The sequence below is a fragment of the Coregonus lavaretus genome, assembly GCF_964263955.1.
Source record: "Coregonus lavaretus genome assembly, chromosome: 39".
Classification (NCBI taxonomy): domain Eukaryota; kingdom Metazoa; phylum Chordata; class Actinopteri; order Salmoniformes; family Salmonidae; genus Coregonus; species Coregonus lavaretus.
In genome coordinates, this window is record NC_140026.1 from 25,013,713 (window position 1) to 25,041,095 (window position 27,383).

General features: G+C 42.6%; 1 protein-coding gene across 1 annotated transcript in view; it reads right to left on the reverse strand.

Annotated features, from left to right (window-relative positions):
• Positions 1-99: 99 nt before the first annotated feature.
• The window catches only part of LOC311112604 (uncharacterized protein KIAA0232-like), a 34,653-nt gene continuing 7,369 nt past the window's right edge, over positions 100-27,383 (reverse strand). Inside the window, exons 2-8 of the mRNA XM_084155752.1 lie at positions 20,456-21,047; positions 13,696-13,839; positions 7,113-7,182; positions 6,916-7,000; positions 3,361-6,766; positions 3,140-3,248; positions 100-1,017 (exon numbers count right to left, since the gene is read on the reverse strand). Of these exons, the coding sequence (XP_084011878.1) occupies positions 1,001-1,017; positions 3,140-3,248; positions 3,361-6,766; positions 6,916-7,000; positions 7,113-7,182; positions 13,696-13,839; positions 20,456-20,686 (4,062 nt within the window). The 5' untranslated portion in view covers positions 20,687-21,047 and the 3' untranslated portion in view covers positions 100-1,000. The remainder of the gene's footprint in view (positions 1,018-3,139; positions 3,249-3,360; positions 6,767-6,915; positions 7,001-7,112; positions 7,183-13,695; positions 13,840-20,455; positions 21,048-27,383) is intronic.

Consider the following 27,383-nt stretch of genomic DNA (forward strand, 5'->3'; position numbering starts at 1 on the left):
CTCTGTAGAGATGGCTGTAATTAAATATTTTTGCAAAGGGCCATTACTCCCCAAATTGAACTCAAACTATCTTTTTTTCCTAGCTTTTTTGTTGTTGTTGCATTGAACAGCAGTTTTCAAATATTTTCTTATTTGCAATTTTTTTTTTTTGTTGAAGATTTAATTTTTTTGCCTCACAAACCATACTATCTACGTCTACTACTAAGGTTCTGAAAAACCGACAACCACCCTTCAAAATCATACTAATTTAGAGCAACTTTGCACACTTCTGGAGGAGGGATCTTTGATACAGATTTTTCAGAGGAAAGATGCACACAATCTTTCTCTTTCCTTCACATTCAGAAAGGCACCCCTGCTACCAAAATACACTTCTAAGTTCTTGCACAACTCAAAAATCAGCACATTCTTTCTTCACTTTCTGAATGATAGGGATGGAGAAAGAAAAAGAGGATGCAATCGCGGTGCTTTCATACTAAGTTATGAAGAGCAGCATCACAGTCAGGTCATGGAAATTGTAGCAGTTACACTAGAAACGAAGGAGTGAGACTAGTAGGACAGGCACAACCATTCGGACACCACAACTACCAGTATCCTAGTTTAAAAGCAAAAAGAAAGTTGGAAAAACCTACAGAGGGAAAAACAAAATATTCCCTTATATCTAAGTGTGACTAATGAAGATTAATGTCTGGAAGAATCAACTAAAGCAAATCTAAAATGCATGTCTTCAGATATGGCATCACATGAAGACATGTAGAACATATTTTTTGAGTTTTTCCTATTATTTTCGCTCTTTTTTTTGTTGTGGTTGTTGATTACACACGATTCAAGTTAGTAAATGAAAATCAGCAGGGTTGGGATGTGGAGGGGAGGTTCCTCTGTCCATAAGCCTTTGGTTTCCCGGTCCTGAGGTCTCCCCCATATCTGCCAGTAGAGGTGCAGTCAAACGAGAAGAGGTTATATCCTCTCGACAATAGGCTTCCTCTCCACAGAGCTAGAGTTATCAGATGTTGCTGCTCCCTGCAGGAATAAAGACAGTTGGTGAGAAAGATGGCCTCCAGTCAAGTGAGCTTGTGCACAGGCTATTTGTTAATTTATCCTCAGCTTAAAGCAAAACTGAAACGTTTTGTATTAGATCACTGATTAAAATGTGTTAACTGGAACTTGTTTTAAGATGGTGTCACTGGGGGGAGAGAGAGAGTGCTCTGGTGTTGGCCTGGCTGACAGGTATTTCTATTCTAAAGCACTCTGAACAGCTGACACTTATAGGAATTACTATGCTGGCTGTGAATGCTGATGACTTGCAACTAAGATACACATTTTAATATTTGTAATTCAGTTTAAACTAAGTAGTTGTACAGTACAAGTCAAACATTTGGACACAACTACTCATTCAAGGGGTTTTCTTTATTTTTTACTATTTTCTACATTGTAGAATAATAGTGAAGACATCAAAACTATGAAATAACACAAATGGAATCATGTAGTAACCAAAAAAGTGTTCAACAAATCTAAATATATTTTAGATTCTTTAAAGTAGCATTCCTCATGAAGCTGGTTGAAAGAATGCCAAGAGTGCACAAAGCTGTCATCAAGTCATTTGCCTTGATGACAGCTTTGCACACTCTTGGCATTCTCTCAACCAGCTTCATGAGGAATGCTTTTCCAACAGTCTTGAAGGAGTTCCCACATATGCTGAGCACTTGTTGGCTGCTTTTCCTTCACTCTGCAGTCCAACTCATCCCAAACCATCTCAATTGGGTTGAGGTCAGGTGATTGTGGAGGCCAGGTCATCTGATGCAGCACTCCATCACTCTCCTTGTCAAATAGCCCTTCCACAGTCTGGAGGTGTGTTTTGGGTCATTGTCCTGTTGAAAAACAAATGATAGTCCCACTAAGCCCAAACCAGATGGGATGGTGTATTGCTTCAGAATGCTGTGGTAGCCATGCTGGTTAATTGTGCCTTGAATTCTAAATAAATCACAGACAATGTCACCAGCAAAGCACCCCCACACTTTCTCCTCCATGCTTCATGGTGGGAACCACACATGCGGAGATCACACTTCACCTACTCTGCGTCTCACAAAGACACGGCGGTTGGAACCATAAATCTCAAATTTGGACTCATCAGACCAAAGGACAGATTTCCACCGGTCTAATGTCTATTGCTCGTGTTTCTTGGCCCAAGCAAGTCTCTTCTTCTTATTGGTGTCCTTTAGTAGTGGTTTCTTTGCAGCAATTCGACCATGAAGGCCTGATTCACGCAGTCCCCTCTGAACAGTTGATGTTGACATGTGTCTGTTACTTGAACTCTGTGAACCATTTATTTGGGCTGCAATCTGAGGCGCAGTTAACTCTAATGAACTTATCCTCTGCAGCAGAGGTAACTCTGGGTCTTCCATTCCTGTGGCAGTCCTCATGAGAGCCAGTTTCATCATAGCGCTTGATGATTTTTGCGACTGCACTTGAAGAAACTTTCAAAGTTCTTGACATTTTCCAGATTAAGACATGAAGGTCAGTCAAAGTAATGATAGACTGTCGTTTCTCTTTGCTTATTTGAGCTGTTCTTGCCATAATATGGACTTGGTCTTTTACCAAATAGGACTATCTTCTGTACACCAACCCTACCTTGTCACAACACAACTGATTGGCTCAAACGCATTAAGAAGGAAAGAAATTCCACAAATTAACATTTAACAAGGCACACCTGTTAAATGAAATGGATTCCAGGTGACTACCTCATGAAGCTGGTTGAGCGAATGCCAAGAGTGTGCAAAGCTGTCATCAAGGCAAAGGGTGGGTACTTTGAAGAATCTCAAATATAAAATATATTTTGATTTGTTTAACACTTTTTTGGTACTACATAATTACATGTGTTATTTCATAGTTTTGATGTCTTCACTATTATTCTACAATGTAGAAAATAGTAAAGATAAAGAAAAACCCTTGAATGAGTAGGTGTATCCAAACCTTTGACTGGTACTGTATATAAAAAATGTATGACCACTTTATGACCCATCTGCATCTGTTGGGACAAACAAATGAAAAAAATAAAAAGCTTCCAAATTTAAAGTAAGCCAATAAAAAAGTCATCTCAGCCGTAGGCCTAAGATATATTTACCATAACTCTGATTGATCATACCTGTACACTGAGATCCGGGAAAAAGGGGGGAACAGAGTGTGTTCTGCCACCAGCACTCATCTTGCTGGCTGCCAGTTCCTCCCTGTCCACTAATATTTAATAGAGGGAACTAAAAAGAAGAAAGGGAAGGTATTAGTCTAACGCAGGGGAAACTGTTTCATTGTCAAAATTTGATGTAACTTCTGATCCAACCCACCTAAACATTCTTATAAGATTCTTACCTCATGCAAATCTTCAATGAAGTCATAGGTTTTCCCATATGTGGGACTCTGACCAGCCGCTGCACATTTGCAGGCTTCCTTCTCTCTGCAAGATTCTTCCTTTTGAATCTTGTTGACTGGGACGTCCATCCGTCCGCTTGCCGTCAATGTTGCTGCTCCAACTGCGGCCGCCATTTCACAGTCTAAGCAAATCTCTTGCTCAGCGATTGGCAGGAGGGTGCTGGAGCCCTCCTGAGAATCCAGTGAGGTCTGGGCACTCTTCTCCATGCCAGACTTCTTCAATCTGGGCAGGAATTTACCAGATTCCAGTTCTGACTTCCCATAGCAGGGGCCCTCGTTTTCTGCGTCCTCCTCCAGCGGTTTGAGGTCGGCCTGAGGGTCGTCGAAGATGTCCGGCGGGGCCAGGACTGGAAAACTCCTCTCCTCTTCTTTCTCGGACTCAGCCTCCGACTCGCTCCCTCCACCAGGCGACAACTCTGAGGCGGATATGGGTCGGAAGTGTGTCCTGGGGGAGATGCGGATGGCCCTGTACTGGGTGGTCCGGTTGATGCCGTATATCCGTGGGTGGAAAGCTTCGTTCTCGGAGTCCGAGCACAATATAGACTTGGGCTTGAACCCCGGGCTGAACGAAGCCATGTCCTCAGGCTCGAAGGAGCACTCTACGTGGAGGACTTGAGAGAACGGATTGTTCAGATCGAAGGACGCAAACGGGTAGTCGAGCCCTGGCTCCTCGCCTCGGAAGCCTGCACAGGGTCCGAGTAAATCTTCATGGAAGATTAAAGAAAACCCCTTATTCAATCCTTCCCCACCTCCTTTAGTAGCCTGGTCGCTCTGCCCGAAGGAGACCAGCGGCCTCCAGAAGGGCTTGTGGCCAGGGGCAAAGCAGCTGCCAGTATTCATGAACACGTCTGTACCAGCAATGGTGACCACGTCTGAGCCAGAGGCCGAAGCGGCAGCAGCGGCACACTGTAGCAGGCTGCCTCTCTCGTCGCCGGGTGGCACCATGGCCCAGTCCTGGTCACCGCTGAACGTCTTCAGCTCTCCATACACTCCTCCCAGGATGAACGATGTGTTGTCTTTCTCAGGGTTCACGTCCCAAGGCTTGGACGGCGTCATGTAATCCCCGGAAGCATTCATCTTTGAGAGCCCGTTTTTGGCCAGGAGGGCCTGCTCTTCATTCTTGCCTTCCCACAGGTGGTACTCAGAGTGCTGCACTGCCTTCTTCGGAGGCCCCTGGATGGGACCAACTTCCTTTGCCTGCATGTCGAGACAGCCGCAGTGGTAGCTACTCGACTCCTGGGAGAACAAGCCCTCGCCTGGCTTTTCTCCTCCTAGTGATAGTACAGGATCTCCATCTCCGATAGCTGTCCAAATGTCCTTTATTATCCCTGAGCTGTAGTTATCACTCTGTTGGTTTGTGTCATCTGAAAACATGCCAGCGTCGTACTGTTTGCTCTCGTCCTGTTCTAACGCTATTCCACAAATGGACTCCAATTTAGATTTCTTTGCGAAGGTCGGATTGGACACCGTGCCTACATTGGCCTCCTCGCACTGGCGACCGGTGTCTTCTTGTAAAAAGTCCAGGATTTCTTCTTCTAGGTATGTACCAGAGATAGGAAGGATTATACAATTAATATCTTCATTGCCAATTAGAGCGGACTCCTCTGTTTGAACGTTTATTTGCTCATTGTCTGAACGTGTCTCTTCCGAATGCGACCATGGACTGCAGGTTCGCGTTGAAAGGTTTGAACAGTGTTCAGTTTCATCAAAGGCACTATTTTTGGTCCATATTAGCAAACGAGACTGCTTGTTACAATGTGGTTCTAGACAGCTACTTGAATCTGTGTTGTTTTCGTGACCAACGGTGAGTGAGTCGCAGGGAAAAGGAAGAGTGGGGCTATCGTACTGCAGCTCAAAAAGAGAGAAGCAGGAGGAGTTCAGACCAGACGCTTCGCTGGTGGCTTCTGGGAGATGAGGCTCCTCCAGGGTTCCAGGCAGCGTGCTGATGGTGAATGTAACGCCGTCCAAAGCGGGGGAGAGCTGAACGGGAGAGTCCCCGACAAAGCTTTCTCCATCTTTATCTTCAGAGCTAGAGGATGAATAACATCCCCAGACCTGAGCCATGTTTTCCAAATCCTGCATGAAGAACCCATCAGCTGCCAAAGCTTCCTGACAGTCCACCCTTATTGCACTTTCCCCTTGCAGCTCAAGGCCATCTAACACTAAACAACATTCTGCCTCAAAGTCTCTTTGCTCTTCGCTCTTCTGTCTAATCATGCTCAAGATCCGACTCTCTTGTACTGAGTCTGAGGCACTAGGATCCAATATGGATTGATAAATATCGACTTCATAGAAGTGAGTGAATTCAGACAGATGGTCATCATCTAAATCTCTACTATCCTCGGGCGGAGGGCAGCTTGAGGTCCCATTGAGTTCGTTAGCCTCCTCGTTTGCGTCGCCTGGCACCTCAACAAAGTGCCCATCAACGAAGGTGCCCGCTGCCAGATACGCCCTCTGGAAGCTTGCGTTGGCAATGTAGATGCCTTGCATTCTCTCAGACAGCCTTTCCAAGTCGGCGGACATAGTTGAGTCATCTGGAGAGTCCACCTTACTCCGGTACTTTGTTTCCAGTTTGCTCTTTCTACTACTGAAAGGTACAAAATACTCTGTGATGGGCTCTGTGTACCACAGGGGCTCCTCCATGTACTCCTTTTTCTTGCTGGCATCAGCTCCGGACTCCTTTGCGTCCCCCCAACCTGGATCTTTTCGAATCTCCTTCAGCGGTCTTTTCCCCTTTTTGTAGAGCTGTGTTTGCCTTGCAGGGCCTCCAGTGGTGCTGCTGCTGCTTCCTCCAGCGTTCCTACGCTCCTCTTTGTCGATGGCCTTCAGAGCCAGCTTCACTTGTCCGCTGTTGCGCCCCCTCTTACTCCTGCTGCCCGCCTCCTTGGACTTGTGCCTGATTCTGACTGCTTTCCTGCTGGACGTTTTGGAGTTGCCCTGGTTCCCGCTGGAGCTCGAGCCAGTCTCGCTAGAGCCAGAGGACCAGGAGCGAGGCCGATACTTGCCCTCTGACCTGTGCCTCGCCTGCCTCTTGCTGTGGACGGCAGCTCGGTCCTCCGCTGTTGCGCCACCATGGTATCGGTTCTCTTTCTCTTTCTTGCTGCGTCGCTGCTGGGCTCTCTCGCTGGTTGGGTTAGTGGTAGTGTTGCATGCCTCAGGGGTTCTCTCATTAGCAGCTTCACCATCACTGTTGCAATCTTTTGGGGAGGAGGTGTCGGTGCTGGTCTGCGGGGCTGCAGAGGATGATGAGCCGGAGTAAGCGCTGGCTTTAGCCTTGTTCCACACCGTCATGATCTCTTGGAGACAAACAGATCCCTCTGACAAAGGAGGAAAGGCTTCATAATACCTGCAACAACAATGAGAGAAAACTTTGTCAATTAAGAGCAATCATAAAATGAATGAGCACATGTTTAATGGGCATAAAACTAAATCAACTATGCATAGTTGTGCCAGCTACTCAGGACAGTATTATTGTGGTTATGGGTAAAAACGTACATTTCCACCTGGTCCTTTGAGGAAGGGGACTCAACTTGTTCAGGAGACTGAGATCCATCCGATTTTTTGTGGAGCCATTTTTCTTCTGTGAAGAATTATAAGCAATATGATAAGAAGGAGCGTTATCATTGAAATGTTTTTATATTTACTAGTTTGTTACAACAGGGCATACAAATGTATAAACCCAAGACACAAACCTTTCTGTTTGTTTTGGATGTCCTTGAGTTTGGAGCAAAGCTCCTCGACCAGGCTCTCAATTCCAGAGTTCTGTGGGGAAAAAAGGAGGGAGAATATGTAACATTAAGAATTAATCTAGCAAAGAGAATCTAAACAGAATAATCTAATGAGACCTGTGTATGAAACAGCAGTGAATGAACATTAATAAAACATTTGCTTCTTTCAGACCACTCATAAAGTGATAGGATGTTTCCAACAATAACACTTGGGGGTTTGAACATAAGCTTTTTTTAAAGGCAACTTCGACCCCATTGTAACACTGACTAGAGGGTATTAACATGGGGCTGACAGAAGTCTAACCAGCTGACTGTCAGCACGGGCATGCTCTACCATGACTATATTAAATCAGTGTTTTCCATTAGCGCCGTCTGATGACTAAATCAGCCGGTTACACACACATTTTTAGCCGGCTACATTTTCAGATTAACTAGGCTACTTTTCATTTTAAAGTTTCAATTAGATAGTCCGTCGAGCCCTCTCTCACTAGAATGAACGATATGCATCTTCTAGCGATCTATTGATAGGATAGGTGCCTGTCAGTCACAAAGCGAGCGATGACCGGGAAACGCAGCAGAGAGGAAGAGGTGAAGCGAGAGGTTTCACTCTGGCCAAAATCTGTCCAAAATAAGCCCAATGTGTTTCAATGGGCTTATTTTGGACCTAAGCATGTCACCTGCCTTCCCGCCTTTGGGACAACGACTCCCATTGTTAGGGCGGAGACGTGAGCATCTCGTCATTTTATACAGATCTCTGGTTGCAGTTGAATTTCTTTACACGGAGGAGGGAGAGAAAGCATGATGCTCGTGAATTTGCACGTCCCATGTAATGTAAGTGGTAACGATGAGTCAATCCAATAGCCTAATTATTGTTTTCTGACACATTTATTTTCTTTGACACATTTATTTTCTTTCGTGTGTTTCACATAGCCAGCCAAGAGGAGTCGTGGTGCCAAGTTGGCTAATTACTCAAGTAGATAATTAGGGCCCTCACAGAATCTTGGCATTAACGGAATTCAACAATATTTAAACGTGTATTAACCTTAGTAGGGAATCAACTAAATGTATGAAATTAATTCATTTGCCCAAGTTAATCATAAGACATGAACAGAATGCATCAGTGATTCGTATTTCCTGCAACTTTCTGAAGAGGCAATGAGAATGCCCCTGTCTGTGTGTGTGTGCAGTGCGCACGTCTACCACTTTGTGTAGCTGTTAGCGATGATGCTAATGAAAACAGTCTTCTAGGTAGATGGAAAGGCTTTCCCAAAAACTTTCTCAATTAAAGCTGCAATATATAACTTTTTGGGCGACCTGACCAAATTCAGATAGAAATGTGAGTTATAGATCTGTCATTCTAATTGAAAGCAAGTCTAAGAAGCGGTAGATCTGTTCTGTGTGAGCTATTTCTATGCTTCCCGTTAAGTTTAGTTTTTGCGTCTTTTATGTTCGGTTTTGTACACCAGCTTCAAATATATTTCACAGCGGTTTAGATAGTACAATGATTCTCTACACATTCAAATTGGTCGATTTGCTTGTTTTTTCACATAAACGGAAATAAAACAAACTGTTAGAATTTTAGCAACCAGGAAATGGCAGAGCGATTTCTGCATAGTGCACCTTTACAACGTTAACTACTAAGTAGCCTATGCTTACCTGGCAGAATGTTATCATTATTATTTAGATCAATCCAGTGGGTATTTGTTTTGCAAACTACCATCACATGTGTGCTACAAAAACACAGCTAAACAACCTCTTGCTAGGTGTGCACTTGAATTAAAGGGTAACTACATCCAAAAATCGATATTTCTTTGATTTTTCCCAGACCTCAAACATGGTCTCCAGGGTGGGAAATTAACACCCGCCAAATGCAGGTAGATTTAGGTATTGGCTGGTAAGAATGTATATTTCACCAGACACGTTGACGGGTGGTCACACACAGCATTTGGGAACCGTTTTTTTGTTTAAATCCAAAGCCCAAAATGTATAAATTGGTCAAATTGACGTGAAAGGCTACTAAAGTGTGACTTTGTCCTCGTGTTTCTTGGCTAGTTACAGTATATAATTTTGTTCACACGCTAGGTTGTTTTTCAATATTAGTTTGAGTTTGCTGCAACTGTCTGCTGGTAGTACAGACAGAGAATATAATCTCCGACAGACACGGAGTGCCGTTACCACGGTAATGGCCAGCCCCTTAACAAGGGACAGCTGAACATTTTTGACTCACCTAATGACTCAAATATTTTGGGGTAAATAGTGCTCGATAGAGCATGGAACAGTCCAAAAACATTTTATTCATGAATTTAGTCATTTCTTATCATTTAAAACACAATTTCATTGTGCTCCTACATTTATTTGTGTGCTCCTAAATATCTACTTATGTACTTGTAAAAAATGTCAGCGTTAGAGCCCTGAACTTATAGTAAATAAGCCATATCATTCAGCATTTTGTGGCACTGTTGATTCTTAATGTTCAGTTGTACAACCATTGATCTGTTCTACTTTTTACTATTGTATGTTAAATTAAATAATTTAGAAACAATAGTAAAAAGTAGAACAGATAAACGGTTGTACAACCAGCCACTCAGATGGTCGCCTGATGTGGTTTAAGCATTTTTGTGGATTTAGAATATTCAATTTTGTAACTTGATAATGTGGGTTATTTACTTAATTTTTCTGTTTTAATAAAATACATAATTTGAAGAACAAACATCATTGTGGCAATTTATATCTTGCAGTAAAACTGTAAATATGACTTTAAATCTCAAGAGAAGACAGGTTAAAATGTTAAAAGGTTTAATGTTCTCTTACTTAGAAAATAGTCCAGATCATATAGGCCTAGACAATATCAAAAACAACTAACATCACACTGAATTCATACATTTTCAGTAATTTAAATTGTATAGTCATGTCTTTCTACACAATACCACAACAAATGTTCCCAGTCTGGGAAATAAACTCAACAAAGCATTCAATTATTTCGCTGTGTATCTCAGATGGAATCAAGGCATTAGAATGTACCAGAGGCCACCAAAATAGAGCTCCTTCTGCAGAAGAATTCAAACCCAGGGATGCCTGGCTGGCTACTTTTTCTATTTGGCTGGCTCCTCTATGTACTTGTGTAAAACACTGATTAAATGTAGCTAAGAGGGAGAAATGTTGCATGAGAAAAATGACTAAGCATAGCCTGAACATCCACCACCTGTCTTTCCATCTAAACACTTACAAAACATCAGGCATTAGACAAACAAAGACCTCTCAGACACCTACTTCTTCATTATACCTATTGAGATTTTACTCGCTGAACAAAGATGACGTGATCTGTTTTGCTGCAAACAAGGCCTGCTACGATCTGGTCTACATAAAGACAGCCATGTCAAAATGCCTCAACAGACCAGTAGGCAATAGGCAAAGTCAGAAAAGCATCTGCATTCGGTGAGGACTGCTATATCCACCACAACATCCAGGGCCAGATTAGTCCCAAAATGTGTAATTTACACACTCTCCCTTCTCTCGCTCTCTTTCTGACAGAAAGTGACATTCCTTACCATGCCTCCCAGCAAAAAGCAAAGTTTCTCCCCTGGCCCTGTGTTTCCTCTTGCATCATTGTGCTAATGCCAGTCAGCTGACGGGCAACACGCACGCACTCTGCTCTCTGTGCTGCAATCCCGTGCAGCATGTGCTGGTTAAAAAAAAATTGACCGCAGAGTCCAGTCCCCAGAGAGCAGCACACTCCTCCTCTACCTTGCAGACCCTTCCCCCTATACGCCCTCCAGCTCTATCCCAGCCCTCAAACGCTCGCTCTACTACGGGCTGCCTTTGATAGTATACTACTGCCAACCAACCACTAAGGAAAATGTCAGCAAATTCTTTCAGATTTTGCTTGGAAAAAGGGCACAGAAATAATTTAATGCAGGCTTATTAAACTGTGCACTCACTTACATGCAATGACTCCTCTGCAAGGTCACCCATAACATTATCTCAATACTGAGTGTAACAGTGTGAGTGCAAATGGGAGTCTTCCACTGGTTCACAATTCTTCACTCTGCTGACCTCAATCCAACCTTGCAAGTAAACTCTCATTATATCACACTGGCTGTGAAAATCCTGGAGAGCAAATCACAAAATAAGGCTGGCCAATGCCAAGTATCATATGATGATAATGGTTTGACTGAGGGTCTTCCTCAGGTGCATCCAATTTCCTTTGATCATCCTTGAGATGTCTCTACAACTTGATTGGAGTTCACCTGTGGCCAATTCAATTGTTTAGCAATGATTTAAAAATAAACACACCTGTCTATATAAAGGTCCCACAGTTGCCAGTATACAGTGCAGTCGGAAAGTATACAGACCCCTTCCCCCTTTCCACATTTTGTTACGTTACAGCCTTATTCTAAAATTGATTAAATAAAAATCCTCAATCTACACACAATACCCCACAATAACGAAGTGAAAACAGGCGTAGAAAATGTTGCAAATTTAAAAAAAATTAAAAACAGATATACCTTATTTACATAGGTATTCAGACCCTTTGCTATGAGATTTCAAATTGAGCTCAGGTGCATCCTGTTTCCATTGATCATCCTTGAGATGTTTCTACAACTTAATTGGAGTCCACCTGAGGTAAATTCAATTGATTGGACATTATTTGGAAAGGCACACTCCTGTCTATATAAGGGCCCACAGTTGATAGTGCATGTCAAAACAAAAACCGAGCAATGAGGTCGAAGGAATTGTCTGTAGAGCTCAGAGACAGGATTGTGTCGAGGCACAGATCTGGGGAAGGGTACCAAAACATTTCTGCAGCATTGAAGGTCCCCAAGAACACAGTGGCCTCCATCATTCTTAAATGGAAGTAGTTTTGAACCACCAAGACTCTTCCTAGAGCTGGCCGTCCGGCCAAACTGAGCAATCGGGGGAGAAGGGCCTTGGTCAGAGAGGTGACCAAGAACCCGATGGTCACTCTGACAGAGCTCCAGAGTTCCTCTGTGGAGATGGGAGAACCTTGCAGAAGGACAACCATCTCTGCAGCACTCCACCAATCAGGCCTTTATGGTAGAGTGGCCAGACGGAAGCCACTACTCAGTAAAAGGCACGACAGCCCGCTTGGAGTTTGCCAAAAGGCACCTAAAGGACTCTCGGACCATGAGAAACAAGATTCTCTGGTCTGATGAAACCAAGATTGAACTATTTTGCCTGAATGCCAAGCTTCACGTCTGGAGGAACCCTGGCACCATCCCTACGGTGAAGCATAGTGGTGGCAGCATCACGCTGTGGGGATGTTTTTCAGCGGGAGACTAATCAGGATCGAGGGAAAGATGAACGGAGCAAAGTACAGAAAGATCCTTGATGAAAACCTTCTCCAGAGCACTCAGGACCTCAGACTGGGGCGTAGGTTCACCTTCCAACAGGACAACGACCCTAAGCACACAGCCAAGACAACGCAGGAGTGGCTTCGGGACAAGTCTCTGAATGTCATTGAGTGGCCCAGCCAGAGCCCGGACTTGAACCCGATCTAACATCTCTGGAGAGACCTGAAAATAGCTGTGCAGCGACGCTCCCCATCCAACCTGAGAGCTTGAGAGGATCTGTAGAGAAGAATGGGAGAAACTCCCCAAATACAGGTGTGCCAAGCTTGTAGCGTCATACCCAAGAAGACTCGAGGCTGTAATCGCTGCCAAAGGTGCTTCAAAGTACTGAGCAAAGGGTCTGAATACTTATGTAAATGTGATAGTTTTTTTATTTTTTATTTTGTTGCTAAAATGTATTCAAACCTGTTTTTCCTTTGTCATTATGGGGTAGTGTGTGTAGATTGATGAGGGGAAAAAAACAATTTAATCTATTTTAGAATAAGGCTGTAACGTAACAAAATGTGGAAAAATATCTAGGGGTCTGAATACTGTCCAAATGCACTGCACGTCAGAGCAGAAACTATACCATGAAGTCCAAGGAACTGTCCGTAGATCTCTGAGATAGCATTGTGATGAGGAATATATCTGGGGAAGGGTATAAAACAATTTCTAGAGTGTTGAAAGGTTCCAAGAGCACATTGGTCTCAAAATATGGAACTACCCAGACTCTGCCTAGAGCTGGCCATCCAACCAAACTGAGCAACCGGGAACCAAGTGACCAAGAACCCAATGAACTCTCTGACAGAACTACAGAGTTAGTTGGCTGAGATGGTAGAACCTGCCAGATGGAAGCCACTCTTGAGAAAAAGGCACATGACATAACAAAATGTGGAATAAGTCAAGGGGTATGAATACTTTCTGAAGGCAGTGTACATGCTTCTGCCATTCTTCAATTACTCAACATATTCAGCTTTGTAGCTTACAAGCTGGTGTGTGTCAAAATAACCACTGAACTGCTGTACCAACTATCAGTCTATGCAACTGCTCCTAAATATTCAAGCTTCAAAGAGTCAATATAAGTGAAATGTATCATTTCAATTTCTCAGGAGTGCATGAGCAATGCTGTGAGTAGACCACACGCACAAAAACATTGGGTGAAGAGATTTGTGGCGACACTGGGGTGGAACGGCACTTACTTCATCAGATGCAGAACGCAGACATTGCACGGCGGCTTGCTTCTTTATCTCATCCAGACTTAGGTCCGTCCCTCCTCCTTTCTTCTTACTCTTGCCCCATTTCTTCCCAGTTCCCTTCTCCCAGCCCAAGAAGATGTCATTTTCCTGCACACACAAAATCCACATCAGTCATTCAATGAGACAGCTCCTCTACACAGAAAAAAAGGAAATGCATGTAGAAAAAAAGGAAATGCATGTTTTAGAACATTGTAAGTGTAAGAAATCAAAGATGGCTTTAAAATCATTAGGTTCAATTACAATCACCTGACTCATACTCAATACTAAAACAGAACCCTCTTCTTCATTGGCTATGTGTATGTTTAGTTTAAGTAGGATACCCATTAGCTACTGCACATGCAGCAGCTACTCTTCCTGGGGTCTACATAAAATGTACAAATACACAACAAAGTACAGAACAGTTATAGACTAGAACACAAGATTACATTAAATAAATAAAAATAAGTGATATATTGGAAAGACACAACAAAAATACTACTTACACACTATTCATATATACATACTCATATGAGGAGAGGCGCTGTGATAATGTATTTTAAAGCTAAAACTTGCTTTTGACCTGAGTAACCTCTGGCGGCAGACCATTCCACGATGACATGGCTCGACACATAACAGAGCGATCCATTTAATCTGTTTTTGGATTGGTACAGTGAAGAAACCCATAGTGGCGTATGTACACTGAGTAAACTTAACATCAGAAACACCTTCCTAATATTGAGTTTCACCTACTCCCGTTGCCTGCTGCACTGCTGCTTGGATCCCACCTGGCGATATGCTCCCCGTCTGCCCTGGCCTGTCTCCCACTGTCTGGTACAGGTACCTCGCCACACTCCCCCCTCTCTCCCTAGCTTTCGCTCGCTTCCAGCACACACACACACACACACACACACACACTGCACACTTTGGACTGATCTGAATTTTATGTAGGCTAATTAACTTATGAAGCTTGTGAGCTTTAATGAACTAGTATAGGCCTACTATTTCTTTTATCTCAGACTTGTATAGCCTACTGGACTCAGAGCTACTCTCTCACGTTATTTTGTTGGTACGAGTGGCTCTTTGAACTTACAATGTCTAACCCCAAGCGGTTTTATTTTTTTCTTGTGCTTTATGCCATTTGCTCCATGACTCTTTGTTGTCTATGAACTTACTTGTTTACCCGACCGCGGGACAGACCATGTTTGTTCCCAACAGTCGTGACTCTGGCCTCCCATCCTATTCTAACTACCTCTCGCCAGCTTTGTATTCATATTACCTGATGAAATTGCTGTACAATATGATCTTGTTGCCATCTGATGCACATTCAGATGTCACAAAAAATCAACACTGCAAAGCTTTCCCTGTCCTCTGCCGTGCCCCGATTGTATTACTGCTGATGATATCTGGAAATGTGCATGTCTACTGTTGCTAGCCCAAACTGACTTGTGCTCCAATTTCTGCTTCACTGATTTCTGCTCTTGTAAAAGCCTAGGTTTTCTGCACTTTAACTCTAGAAGCTTATTACCTAAAATGGATAAATTGAAAGTGTGGGTTCACAGCTCCAGTCCAGATGTGTTGGTCATCACTGAGACGTGGTTAGAAAGAGTATTCTGAACACTGATGTTAACCTTTTTCGGCAAGACAGATCTTCCAAAGGTGGTGGAGTGGCAATCTTTACCAAGGAACACCTTCAGTGCTCTGTTGTCTCCACCAAGTCTGTCCCCAAACAATTTGATTTGCTGGTTTTACACATTAAGCTTTCAAATAGCTTTGTTTACTGTTGCTGGGTGTTATCGTCCACCATCAGCACCGGCTTGTACCCTACCTGCACTAAGCTTTCTCTTGGCCCCTTACACTAAGTCTGAATTTGTCCTGCTAGGTGACCTAACCTGGGACATGCTTAAACCAACTGACCAAGTCCTAAAACAATGGGACTCCCTAAATCTCTAAAAGATTATTATGACTCCCAACACCCAGAAAAGGCTACTAAAAATAGGTTCAGCCCCTGGTTCGACCATGATCTAGCAGAGTTACTCCACCTCAAGAACACCATTTGGCGAAAGGCTCGGCACACAAACACTCAGGCTGATTGGCTGTCGTTCAGGCAAATGAGAAATAAGTGCACTCAGGCTATTGGGAAAGCCACATTTATTTACTTTAAGGAGCACTTCTCACTCTGTGGGTCTAACCCCAAGAAGTTCAGGAAAACGGTGTAAGACCTGGAGAATAAACCCTCCTCCTCACAGCTGCCCATGTCCCTTAATGTTGATGATGTGGTTGTTATTGACAAGGAGCGCATGGCTGAGCTCTTTAAAAACTTAATTAAGTCAGGATTCTTATTTGACTCAGCCATGCCTCCTTGCCCGTCCAACATTTCCTAATCTCCCAGCCCTTCTAATGTGACTAGCCCTGATGCTCCGCCCTCTTTTCCCCCTGCCCTGCAACAAAGTTTCTCTCTGCAGGCAGTCACCGAGTCTGAGGTGCTAAAGGAGCTCCTTAAACTTCACCCCCAAAAAACATCTGGGTCAGATGGTTTAGATCCTATCTTCTTTAAGGTTGCAGCCCCTATCGTCGACGAGCCTCTCTCTCTCACCTTTTTAACCTGTCTCTCCTCTCCGGGGAGGTTCCCTTTGCTTGGAAGGCAGCCATGGTGCGTCCTTTATTCAAAGGGGGAGATCAAGCTGATCCTAACTGTTATAGGCCAATTTCTATCTTGCCCTGTTTATAAAAAGTGTTTGAAAAATGTATCAATAATCAACTGACTGGCTTTGATGTCTATAGTATTCTCTCTGGTATGCAACCTGGTTTCTGCTCAGGTTATGGATGTGTCACTGCAACCTTAAAAAGGTCTCAAATGATGTCACCATTGTAAGGTTGCTCTCGAGCGGCTAGATGTTCTTTACCATTCAGCCATCAGATTTGCCGCCAATGCTCCTTATAGAACACATCACTGCACTCTATACTCCTCTGTAAACTGGCCATTACATTTGACATTTTAGTCATTTAGCAGACGCTCTTATGCAGAGCGACTTACAGTTAGTGAGTGCATACATTATTTTTTTATTTTTTATTTTTTATACTGCCCCCCCGTGGGAATTGAACCCACAACCTTGGCGTTACAAACGCCATGCTCTACCAACTGAGCCAAATCCCTGCCGGCCATTCCCTCCCCTAACCTGGACGACGCTGGGCCAATTGTGCGCCGCCCCATGGGTCTCCCTGTCTCTGTATACCTGACGCAAGACCCACTGGTTGATGCTTATTTATAAAACCCTCTTAGGCCTCACTCCCCCCTATCTGAGATACCTACTGCAACCCTCATCCTCCACATACAACACCTGTTCTGCCAGTCACATTCTGTTAAAGGTCCCCAAAGCACACACATCCCCAATTCGCCCCTCTTTTCAGTTCGCTGCAGCTAGCGATTGGAACAAGCTGCAAAAAACACTCAAACTGGAAAGTTTTAATCGCCATCTCTTCATTCAAAGACTCAATCATGGACACTCTTACTGACACTTGTGGCTGCTTCACGTGATGCATTGTTGTCTCTACCTTTTTGCCCTTTGTGCTGTTTCTGTGCTTAACAATATTTTTCCATGTTGTTCCCGTGTTGTTGTCATGTCTTGCAACCATGCTGTGTTTGTCTCAGGTCTCTCTTTATGTGATGTTGTGGTGTCTTGTCGTGATGTGTGTTTTGTCCTACATTTTTAATCCCAGCCCCCCTCCCCGCAGGAGGCCTTTTGCCTCTTGATAGGCAGTAAATAAATAAAAAATATAGTCATCGTAAATAAGAATTTGTTCGTAACTGACTTACCTGGTTAAATAATTAAACTATTTTATATTTTTTTTATTACCGGACAGTAATCAATATGGGACAATTGACCTGTGTCAAAAACGCAGAACATATTTTATTTTATTTTTTATAAACAGACATAGGCTACCTCTCACCATCTTCACAACAACTTTGTCAATATGACTTGACCATCATAACTGACTATCCAATGCTAGGAGTTCAACTTCTTCAACACCCTTTATGCACAACTCCAGTTAAGGTTTAGGTCTAAGAGAATGCTTTGAATAAAATACAACTATTTTGGTTTTAGATGTATTTAAGACCAGTTTATTGTTAATTACCCATTCTGACACATCATATTATGGGTATACTTGTCATCGGCAAGGGAGTTTAGAAAGAAAAGAAACAGAATTGAGCTAAGCACAGGCAAAATCTTAGAGGAAAACCTGGTGCAGTCTGCTTTCCAACACACTGGGAGACACATTCACCTTTCAGCAGGACAATAACCTAAAACACAAGAGTTGCTTACCAAAGCGTTGAATGTTCCTGAGTGGTCTAGTTACAATTGACTGAAATCGGCTTTAAAATCTATGGCAAGACTTGAAAATAGCCGTTTAGCAATGATCAACAACCAACTTGACAGAGCTTGAAGAATTGTAAAAAGAATAAAATGGGCATATTTTGTACAATCCAGGTGTGCAAAGCTCTTAGACTTATCCAGAAAGGCTCACAGCTGTAGTCACTGCCAAAAGGTGCTTCTACAAAGTATTGACTCAGGGGTGGGAATACTTGTATAAATTAGATACACTATATGACCAAAAGTATGTGGACACCTGCTCGAACATCTCATTCAAAGATCATAGGCATTAATATGGAGTTGGTCCCCCCCTTTGCTGCCATAACAGCCTCTACTCTTCTGGGAAGGCTTTCCACTAGATTGTGGAACATTGCTGCAGGGACTTGCTTCCATTCAGTCACAAGAGCATTAGTGAGGTCGGGCACTGATGTTGGGAGATTAGGCCTGGCTCGCAGTCGGGCGTTCCACTTCTGTATGGACCTTGCTTTGTGCACGGGGGCATTTTCATGCTGAAACAGGAAAGGGCCTTCCCCAAACTGTTGCCACAAAGTTGGAAGCACAGAATCGTCTAGAATGTCATTGAATACTGTAGCGTTAATATTTCCCTTCACTGGAACTAAGAGGCCTAGCCCGAACCATGAAAAACAGCCCCAGACCATTATTTCTCCTCCACCAAACTTTATAGTTGGCATGCATTCGGGCAGGTAGCGTTCTCCTGGCATCCTCCAAACCCAGATTCTTCCGTCGGACTGCCAGATGGTGAAGCTTCATTCATCACTCCAGAGAACGCGTTTCCACTGCTCCAGAGTTCAATGGCGGCGAGCTTTACACCACTCCAGCCGACGCTTGGCATTCTGCATGGTGATCTTATGCTTGTGTGGGGCTGCTCGGCCATGGAAACCCATTTCATGACCTCCCAATGAACAGTTATTGTGCTGACATTGCTTACACGCTACACGCTTCAGCCCTCAGCGGTTCCATTCTGTGAGCTTGTCTGGCCTACCACGTCACAGCTGAGCAGTTGTTGCTCCTAGACGTTTCCACTTCACAATAACAGCACTTACAGTTGACCGGGGCAGCTCTAGCAGGGCAGAAATTTGACGAACTGATTTGTTGGAAAGGTGGCATTATATGACGGTGCCACATTGAAAGTGACTGAGCTCTTCAGTTAGGCCATTCTACTGCCAATGTTTGTCTATGGAGATTGCATGGCTGTGCGCTCGATTTTATACACCTGTCAGCAACGGGTGTGGCTGAAATAGCCGGATCCATTCATTTGAAGGTGTGTCCACATACACTATATATACAAAAGTATCCATTTTATTTTCAATAAATTTCTAAAAACATGTTTTCACTTAGTCATTATGGGGTATTGTGTGTAGATGCGTAGTTGGCCCTGTGTAACTCAGTTGGTAGAGCATGGCGCTTGCAACGGCAGGGTTGTGGGTTCCATTCCCACGGGGGGCCAGTATGAAAATGTATGCACTCACTAACTAAGTCGCTCTGAATAAGAGCATCTGCTAAATGACTAAAAATGTTTTTAAAAATGCGCGAGAGAAAAGTATATTTAATCCATTTTGAATTCAGGCTGTAACAAAATGTGGAATAAATCAAGGGGTGTGAATAAGTTCTTAAGGCACTGTATATCAAACGGTTGTTATAAATGACCCATCAACTTAAATTCATGGAGATTAATTGTGTGTTCTGCCCATAATAAAATTTAAGTTAATGTTTTTTTTTCTCCATAGTTTTTTTATGTCATTTATCTTGTTTTGGTAATATAATTTCATTTTTTTGTTAAGTTTAGTCACAAAATTTCTCAATTGACGGTATGTCAACTAATCAGCTGAGCAGCCTGACTTGTTTGCCACCTTTTTTTGCATAATTTCTTTGAACCATAACATTTTTCAATTCATCAGCGTTCCAGGGGGCTCTAACAGTTCTCACAGAGTTTCTCAAAACAGGTGCATGTTCGCCAACAATTGGCAAGAATAATTATACAAATACTGCATCTGTATTCTCCTCCTTATATACATCAGACCAACATACATTTTATACATCTTCAACAAAAGAGTCCTGAGAAAACATTTTGTGTACGATCTCTTATAAATAACTTTAGGCACTGCCTTTGGCTTGCCTTGTTATGATCTCTGATTCAGAGGTGTTGAGTTAAATGTGGAAGACACATTTTGGTTGAATGCATTCAGTTGGTGCAACTGACTAGGTATCCCCTTTCCCTTCTTGTCACAATGATATGGTCACTACAACCAATGGGAACTGATATTGCTTTAACCAAGTGGGGGAACTAGATACCATCATGTTTAAACAACACATTGCTACTGCTGGAAACCCACCTGATCCTGCAGGTCGTAACTGTCGTGCAGGAGCAGGCTGAGGACGTAGCGGGTGTAGATCAGGGCGTCGATCCCGCACTTCTCCAGCTCCTGGCCCAGCCAGTTCTGCACTGGGCCCAGCGAGTGGAGCAGGGACATCTCAGAGGTGGGTAGGGGGCCCACTGGGGGGTGGGGGCGCGAGAAGCTTACAGGAGGAGCAGGTCCGTCCGACTCGTCGCTCACTGGACGCATGGGAATCTTTAGGTGATGACCATTCTGAGGTGGAGCGGCATTGTGACAGCTGGATGTGGAGGGGCAGTAGTGGGGCGGTGTGGAGAGAGGGCAGGGCAGTAGAGCCTATCTGGAAGAGGGGATTTACTCCAGCAGGACAGACAAGAGGGAGTCTACTTGGAGAGACATGTAGGGGGCTGTTTTTTAATTGCAATTAATTTTTATTAAAAATGTTTTATTGCCGTTAGCAAGTAGGGATCTTTACTCGTCAGGCATGGCTTTAACTGAAGAAAGCGATCAGCTGCTTGGCAAAACACAAGACGTGTTTGCGCATCAGTCGGAGGGGATCATGTTGGGCTACGGCTTACTCCACCAGCACAACCTGAAAGAGGAAACAGACTTGCGTCACTTCTCTGTGTTGCATTTAATGTTTCACAAGGTGTGTTCTGTTACACCATGATATAGGCCCTAGGCTTAGAAGACTTACAAAGAACCCAAAGCAATTGCTCACAACATAAAATGGCTTGTTGACCTTGTTCAATTTGATTTTCAAAGACCTGGCCAACATGACCTAATGCTTTGGGACCTCATCCATTTAAAAAGAACACCAAAATAAATCATATTTTCGATTTAATTGAATAAATTAGCATGCTGTACAAATTCATAGAAATCATAATGGGAATCATTATAGACAAGCGAACATGCTGAAGTGAACACCTTGTAAATGAACCAATGCACATTGTTTGTTGGTTACTAAAGGCCTCATCTCCCACCCTGCCCAAGTGCAGATCTATAGCCTGTCTGTCCCCACGGATGGTTTTTAAAAGAGCAACTGCTCCTAAAAACAAACTTCTCATTTAGAAAATAGTCTACGTGGCATCGATAGGAGTCAGCAACATTTATTTTACTGTCAAAATTGACTACAAAGTGTAAATAGGATAATTTTGGTCATAAAGTCAGTCTCGTCCAAAACTGAGTTGTGAGACTTGTGATCGTGACGTCATCATAACGTAAATGAAAGTTGGGTTTGGTTTCAATCCGTCCCACATGACAACAGCTGGCAGCACACAAGTAATCATTCATTTGTGCAGCTGCACTCACCTGATCGTAGTGCCTGTGGTAAATTTGGGTTGACTTTGGATATCCCTATGGGCCTAGTTAGGGACCATCAGTAAATTACACAATGTACATGGGACAATATGTTAAAACTCCAATAGCTCCAAATTTCAGTGGCTTAAAAACTTCAAACCAACAGTAACATTTTAGAAATTCATATAAAAGTATTGAAAGCATTTTATGACAACCTAAAAAAAGTGTGCAACATTTTGATGGTCCCCAACGAGCCCCGCTAATTGGTGAAAGAATTTGTCTAACACACGACACCCACATCAAACCACACCCCGAAACCAACTCACGTTTGAATTCAGTCATGGCAACTAGCATTTCTTAAATGAACCAAATATAAAACAAGTCCCAATCAAGAAGTTCAGATATCATATAATTGGCATATACATTACTCTTACTGAATTTCCACGTGTGCGAGGATATTGGAAATTTAATCAAAGCCTATTGGATGATAACTTGTTTTTAACTAGGACAGACAGTTATAACTGATTGTTTCCAACATAACATTTCCAACAAAATCCCCTTATTGTATGGGACACTTAAAATGTGCCTTTAGAGGCCATGCAATTCAGTATTCAGCTCGAAAACAAAAGCAATTTAGGTCAAAAGAGTCCATACTAACAAAGGAAAGTCTAACAGAACAGATAGATAACAATAAAAACTAACATAGAGGCTCAGAATAATTTAGAGGAAAAACTAAAATAATTTTTCAAGAAAGATGTCAAATTAACAGCCATACAGAAAGACTCATGTGAAGGTGAAACTACAGAGGAGGAATTTCTGGATGCAATTAAAGACTTTAAGTCTGGGAAAACTCCAGTGTTGGATGGCATACCAGTCGAGGTATACCAAACCTTTTTTGATATACTCAGAGGACCGTTATTAGCATATTTTAACCACTCCTATGTAAAAATGGTAGATTATCAGACAGTCATGAAGAAGGTCTGATTTCATTATTACTGAAACAGGATACAAGTGGGAAATATAAAGATCCAGTCCATTTTAAAAAATGGAGGCCCCTTACACTTCAGTGTTGTGATGCAAAAATTCCAGCGAAATGTATAGCTCATAGAATTAAAAAAATATATTATTAATTCTAATCAGAAAGTTTTTTTTACATGGACGATACAATTGGAGATAATATACAGTGGGGAAAAAAAGTATTTAGTCAGCCACCAATTGTGCAAGTTCTCCCACTTAAAAAGATGAGAGAGGCCTGTAATTTTCATCATAGGTACACGTCAACTATGACAGACAAATTGAGAAAAAAATATCCAGAAAATCACATTGTAGGATTTTTAATGAATTTATTTGCAAATTATGGTGGAAAATAAGTATTTGGTCACCTACAAACAAGCAAGACTTCTGGCTCTCACAGACCTGTAACTTCTTCTTTAAGAGGCTCCTCTGTCCTCCACTCGTTACCTGTATTAATGGCACCTGTTTGAACTTGTTATCAGTATAAAAGACACCTGTCCACAACCTCAAACAGTCACACTCCAAACTCCACTATGGCCAAGACCAAAGAGCTGTCAAAGGACACCAGAAACAAAATTGTAGACCTGCACCAGGCTGGGAAGACTGAATCTGCAATAGGTAAGCAGCTTGGTTTGAAGAAATCAACTGTGGGAGCAATAATTAGGAAATGGAAGACATACAAGACCACTGATAATCTCCCTCGATCTGGGGCTCCACGCAAGATCTCACCCCGTGGGGTCAAAATGATCACAAGAACGGTGAGCAAAAATCCCAGAACCACACGGGGGGACCTAGTGAATGACCTGCAGAGAGCTGGGACCAAAGTAACAAAGCCTACCATCAGTAACACACTACGCCGCCAGGGACTCAAATCCTGCAGTGGCAGACGTGTCCCCCTGCTTAAGCCAGTACATGTCCAGGCCCGTCTGAAGTTTGCTAGAGTGCATTTGGATGATCCAGAAGAGGATTGGGAGAATGTCATATGGTCAGATGAAATCAAAATATAACTTTTTGGTAAAAACTCAACTCGTCGTGTTTGGAGGACAAAGAATGCTGAGTTGCATCCAAAGAACACCATACCTACTGTGAAGCATGGGGGTGGAAACATCATGCTTTGGGGCTGTTTTTCTGCAAAGGGACCAGGACGACTGATCCGTGTAAAGGAAAGAATGAATGGGGCCATGTATCGTGAGATTTTGAGTGAAAACCTCCTTCCATCAGCAAGGGCATTGAAGATGAAACGTGGCTGGGTCTTTCAGCATGACAATGATCCCAAACACACCGCCCGGGCAACGAAGGAGTGGCTTCGTAAGAAGCATTTCAAGGTCCTGGAGTGGCCTAGCCAGTCTCCAGTTCTCAACCCCATAGAAAATCTTTGGAGGGAGTTGAAAGGCTGTGTTGCCCAGCGACAGCCCCAAAACATCACTGCTCTAGAGGAGATCTGCATGGAGGAATGGGCCAAAATACCAGCAACAGTGTGTGAAAACCTTGTGAAGACTTACAGAAAACGTTTGACCTGTGTCATTGCCAACAAAGGGTATATAACAAAGTATTGAGAAACTTTTGTTATTGACCAAATACTTATTTTCCACCATTATTTGCAAATAAATTCATAAAAAATCCTACAATGTGATTTTCTGGATTTTTTTTCCTCATTTTGTCTGTCATAGTTGATGTGTACCTATCATGAAAATTACAGGCCTCTCTCATCTTTTTAAGTGGTAGAACTTGCACAATTGGTGGCTGACTAAATACTTTTTTTCCCCACTGTAAGGCAAGTACTGGAAACAATTGAAAACTATGAAAAATCTGGGAAACCAGGCCTGCTATTCATAGCAGACTTTGAAAAGGCATTTGATAAAGTACAACTGGGGTTTATACAGTTGAAGTCGGAAGTTTACATACACTTTAGCCAAATACATTTAAATTCAGTTTGTCACAATTCCTGACATTTAATCCTAGTAAATATTCCCTGTCTTAGGTCAGTTAGGATCACCACTTTATTTTAAGAATGTGAAATGTCAGAATAATAGTAGAGAGAATGATTTATTTAAGCTTATATTTCTTTCATCACATTCCCAGTGGGTCAGAAATTTACATACGCTCAATTAGTATTTGGTAGCATTGCCTTTAAATTGTTTAACTTGGGTCAAACGTTTTGGGTGGCCTTCACAAGCTGCTCACAATAAGTTGGGTGAATTTTGGCCTTTCCTCCTGACAGAGCTGGGGTAACTGAGTCAGGTTTGTAGGCCTCCTTGCTCACACATGCTTTTTCAGATCTGCCCACAAATGTTCTATATGGTTGAGGTCAGGGCTTTGTGATGGCCACTCCAATACCTTGACTTTGTTGTCCTTAAGCCATTTTGCCACAACTTTGGAAGTATGCTTGGGGTCATTGTCCATTTGGAAGACCCATTTGCGACCAAGCTTTAACTTCCTGACTGATGTCTTGAGATGTTATCAATATATCGACATAATTTTCCTTCCTCATGATGCCATCTATTTTGTGAAGTGTACCAGTCCCTCCTGCAGCAAAGCACCCCCACAGCATGATGCTGCCACCCCCGTGCTTCATGGTTGGGATGGTGTTCTTCGGCTTGGAAGACTCCCCGTTTTTCCTCTAAACATATCGATGGTCATTATGGCCAAACAGTTCTATTTTTGTTTCATCAGACCAGAGGACATTTCTCCAAAAGGTAAGATATTTGTCCCCATGTGCAGTTGCAAACCGTAGTCTGGCTTTTTTATGGCGGTTTTGGAGCAGTGGCTTCTTCCTTGCTGAGCAGCCATTCAGGTTATGTCGATATAGGATTCGTTTTACTGTGGATATAGATACTTTTGTACCTGTTTCCTCCAGCATCTTCACAAGGTCCTTTGCTGTTGTTCTGGGATTGATTTGCATTTTTTAGCACCAAAGTACGTTCATCTCTAGGAGACAGAACGCGTCTCCTTCCTGAGCGGTATGATGGCTGCATGGTCCCATGGTGTTTATACTTGCATACTATTATTTGTACAGATGAACGTGGTACCTTCAGGCGTTTGGAAATGGCTCCCAAGGATGAACCAGACTTGTGGAGGTCTACAATAATTTTTCTGAGGTCTTGGCTGATTTCTTTTGATTTTCCCTTGATGTCAAGCAAAGAGGCACTGAGTTTGAAGATAGGCCTTAAAATACATCCACAGGTACACCTCCAATTGACTCAAATTATGTCAATTAGCCTATCAGAAGCTTCTAAAGCAGGGGTGTCAAACTCATTTTAGCTCAGGGGCCACATGGAGGAAAATCTATTCCCAAGTGGGCCGGACCGGAAAAATCATGGTATATATAACTTAAAAACAACAACTTCAGATTGTTTTCTTTGTTTTAATACGATCAACATACAACATAAAGCTGGAGCCTGAGGACAGTGTGTCTAAAATAGTACAAGCACAACATCACTATTAATCATGAAACACGTCAAGTTTATTTGAAAATTCTAAAGAAAAACAACACAGAACACAAAATGCCTCAGTGATTAACAGAACTGTTTCACAGATCACAGAACTATATCAGGGTGTCATTTCTCAGGCAGAAATGTAGATAAAAATAATGAAATCCTGTTCCCCAAACAAGTGCAAGAACCACAGAGTCAAGAATAGGTTAAATATACAAATAAAATAAAATCAATTAAAAACAATAGCACGTAAACATAAAAACATATAAACATAAAGCTGGAGCCTGAGGACAGTGTCCAAAAGCACAACATCACTATTAATCATAAAACACCTCAAGTTATTTGAAAGTTCTGAGGACAAAGAACACACAATGCCTCAGTGATTCACAGAACTGTTTCACAGATCACAGAGCTATATCAGGGTGTCATTTCTCAGGCAGAAATGTAGATAAAAATAATGAAATCCTGTTCCCCAAACAAGTGCAAGAACCACAGAGTCAATAATAGGTTAAATATACAAATAAAATAAATTAAAAACAATAGCACATCAACATAAAAACATATAAACATAAATCTGAAAGCGTTGCTCAAACTCCCGTAACAGTCCCGTTATTTTATCTTTGAACCGCTTCATGTCTGCCACATGTTGGGTCGCGCACACATTTTTCAGACAGGGGAAGTGAGCTGCATCACCACCGGCAAGTTGCGTCTCCCACAATGACAGCTTCAACTTGAAAGAACGTATGCTGTCATAATACTGCGTGACAACTTTGTTGCGCCCTTGCAGCTGTTTGTTCAAGTTATTCAGGTGCTCTGTAACATCCACCATAAATGCAAGGTCCTGCATCCATTCTGCGGAATGAAATTCTAACAATGGTTTGCCCTTTTCTTCCATGAACTGTTCAATTTCTTCTCGTAAATCAAAGAAACGCCTCAGCACAGCACCTCGGCTTAACCATCTTACCTCAGTGTGGTATGGCAGGCCATAGATGTGGTCTTTCTCTCTGAGAAGGCTGTCAAACTGACGGTGATTCAGGCTTCTGGATCGGATGAAATTAACAGTTTGGATGACCACCTTCATGACGTTATCCATCTTTAATGACTTGCAACACAAAGCCTCCTGGTGCAAAATACAGTGAAAAGTCAAAAAATCACGTCCTCCATTTGCAGATTGCACTTTC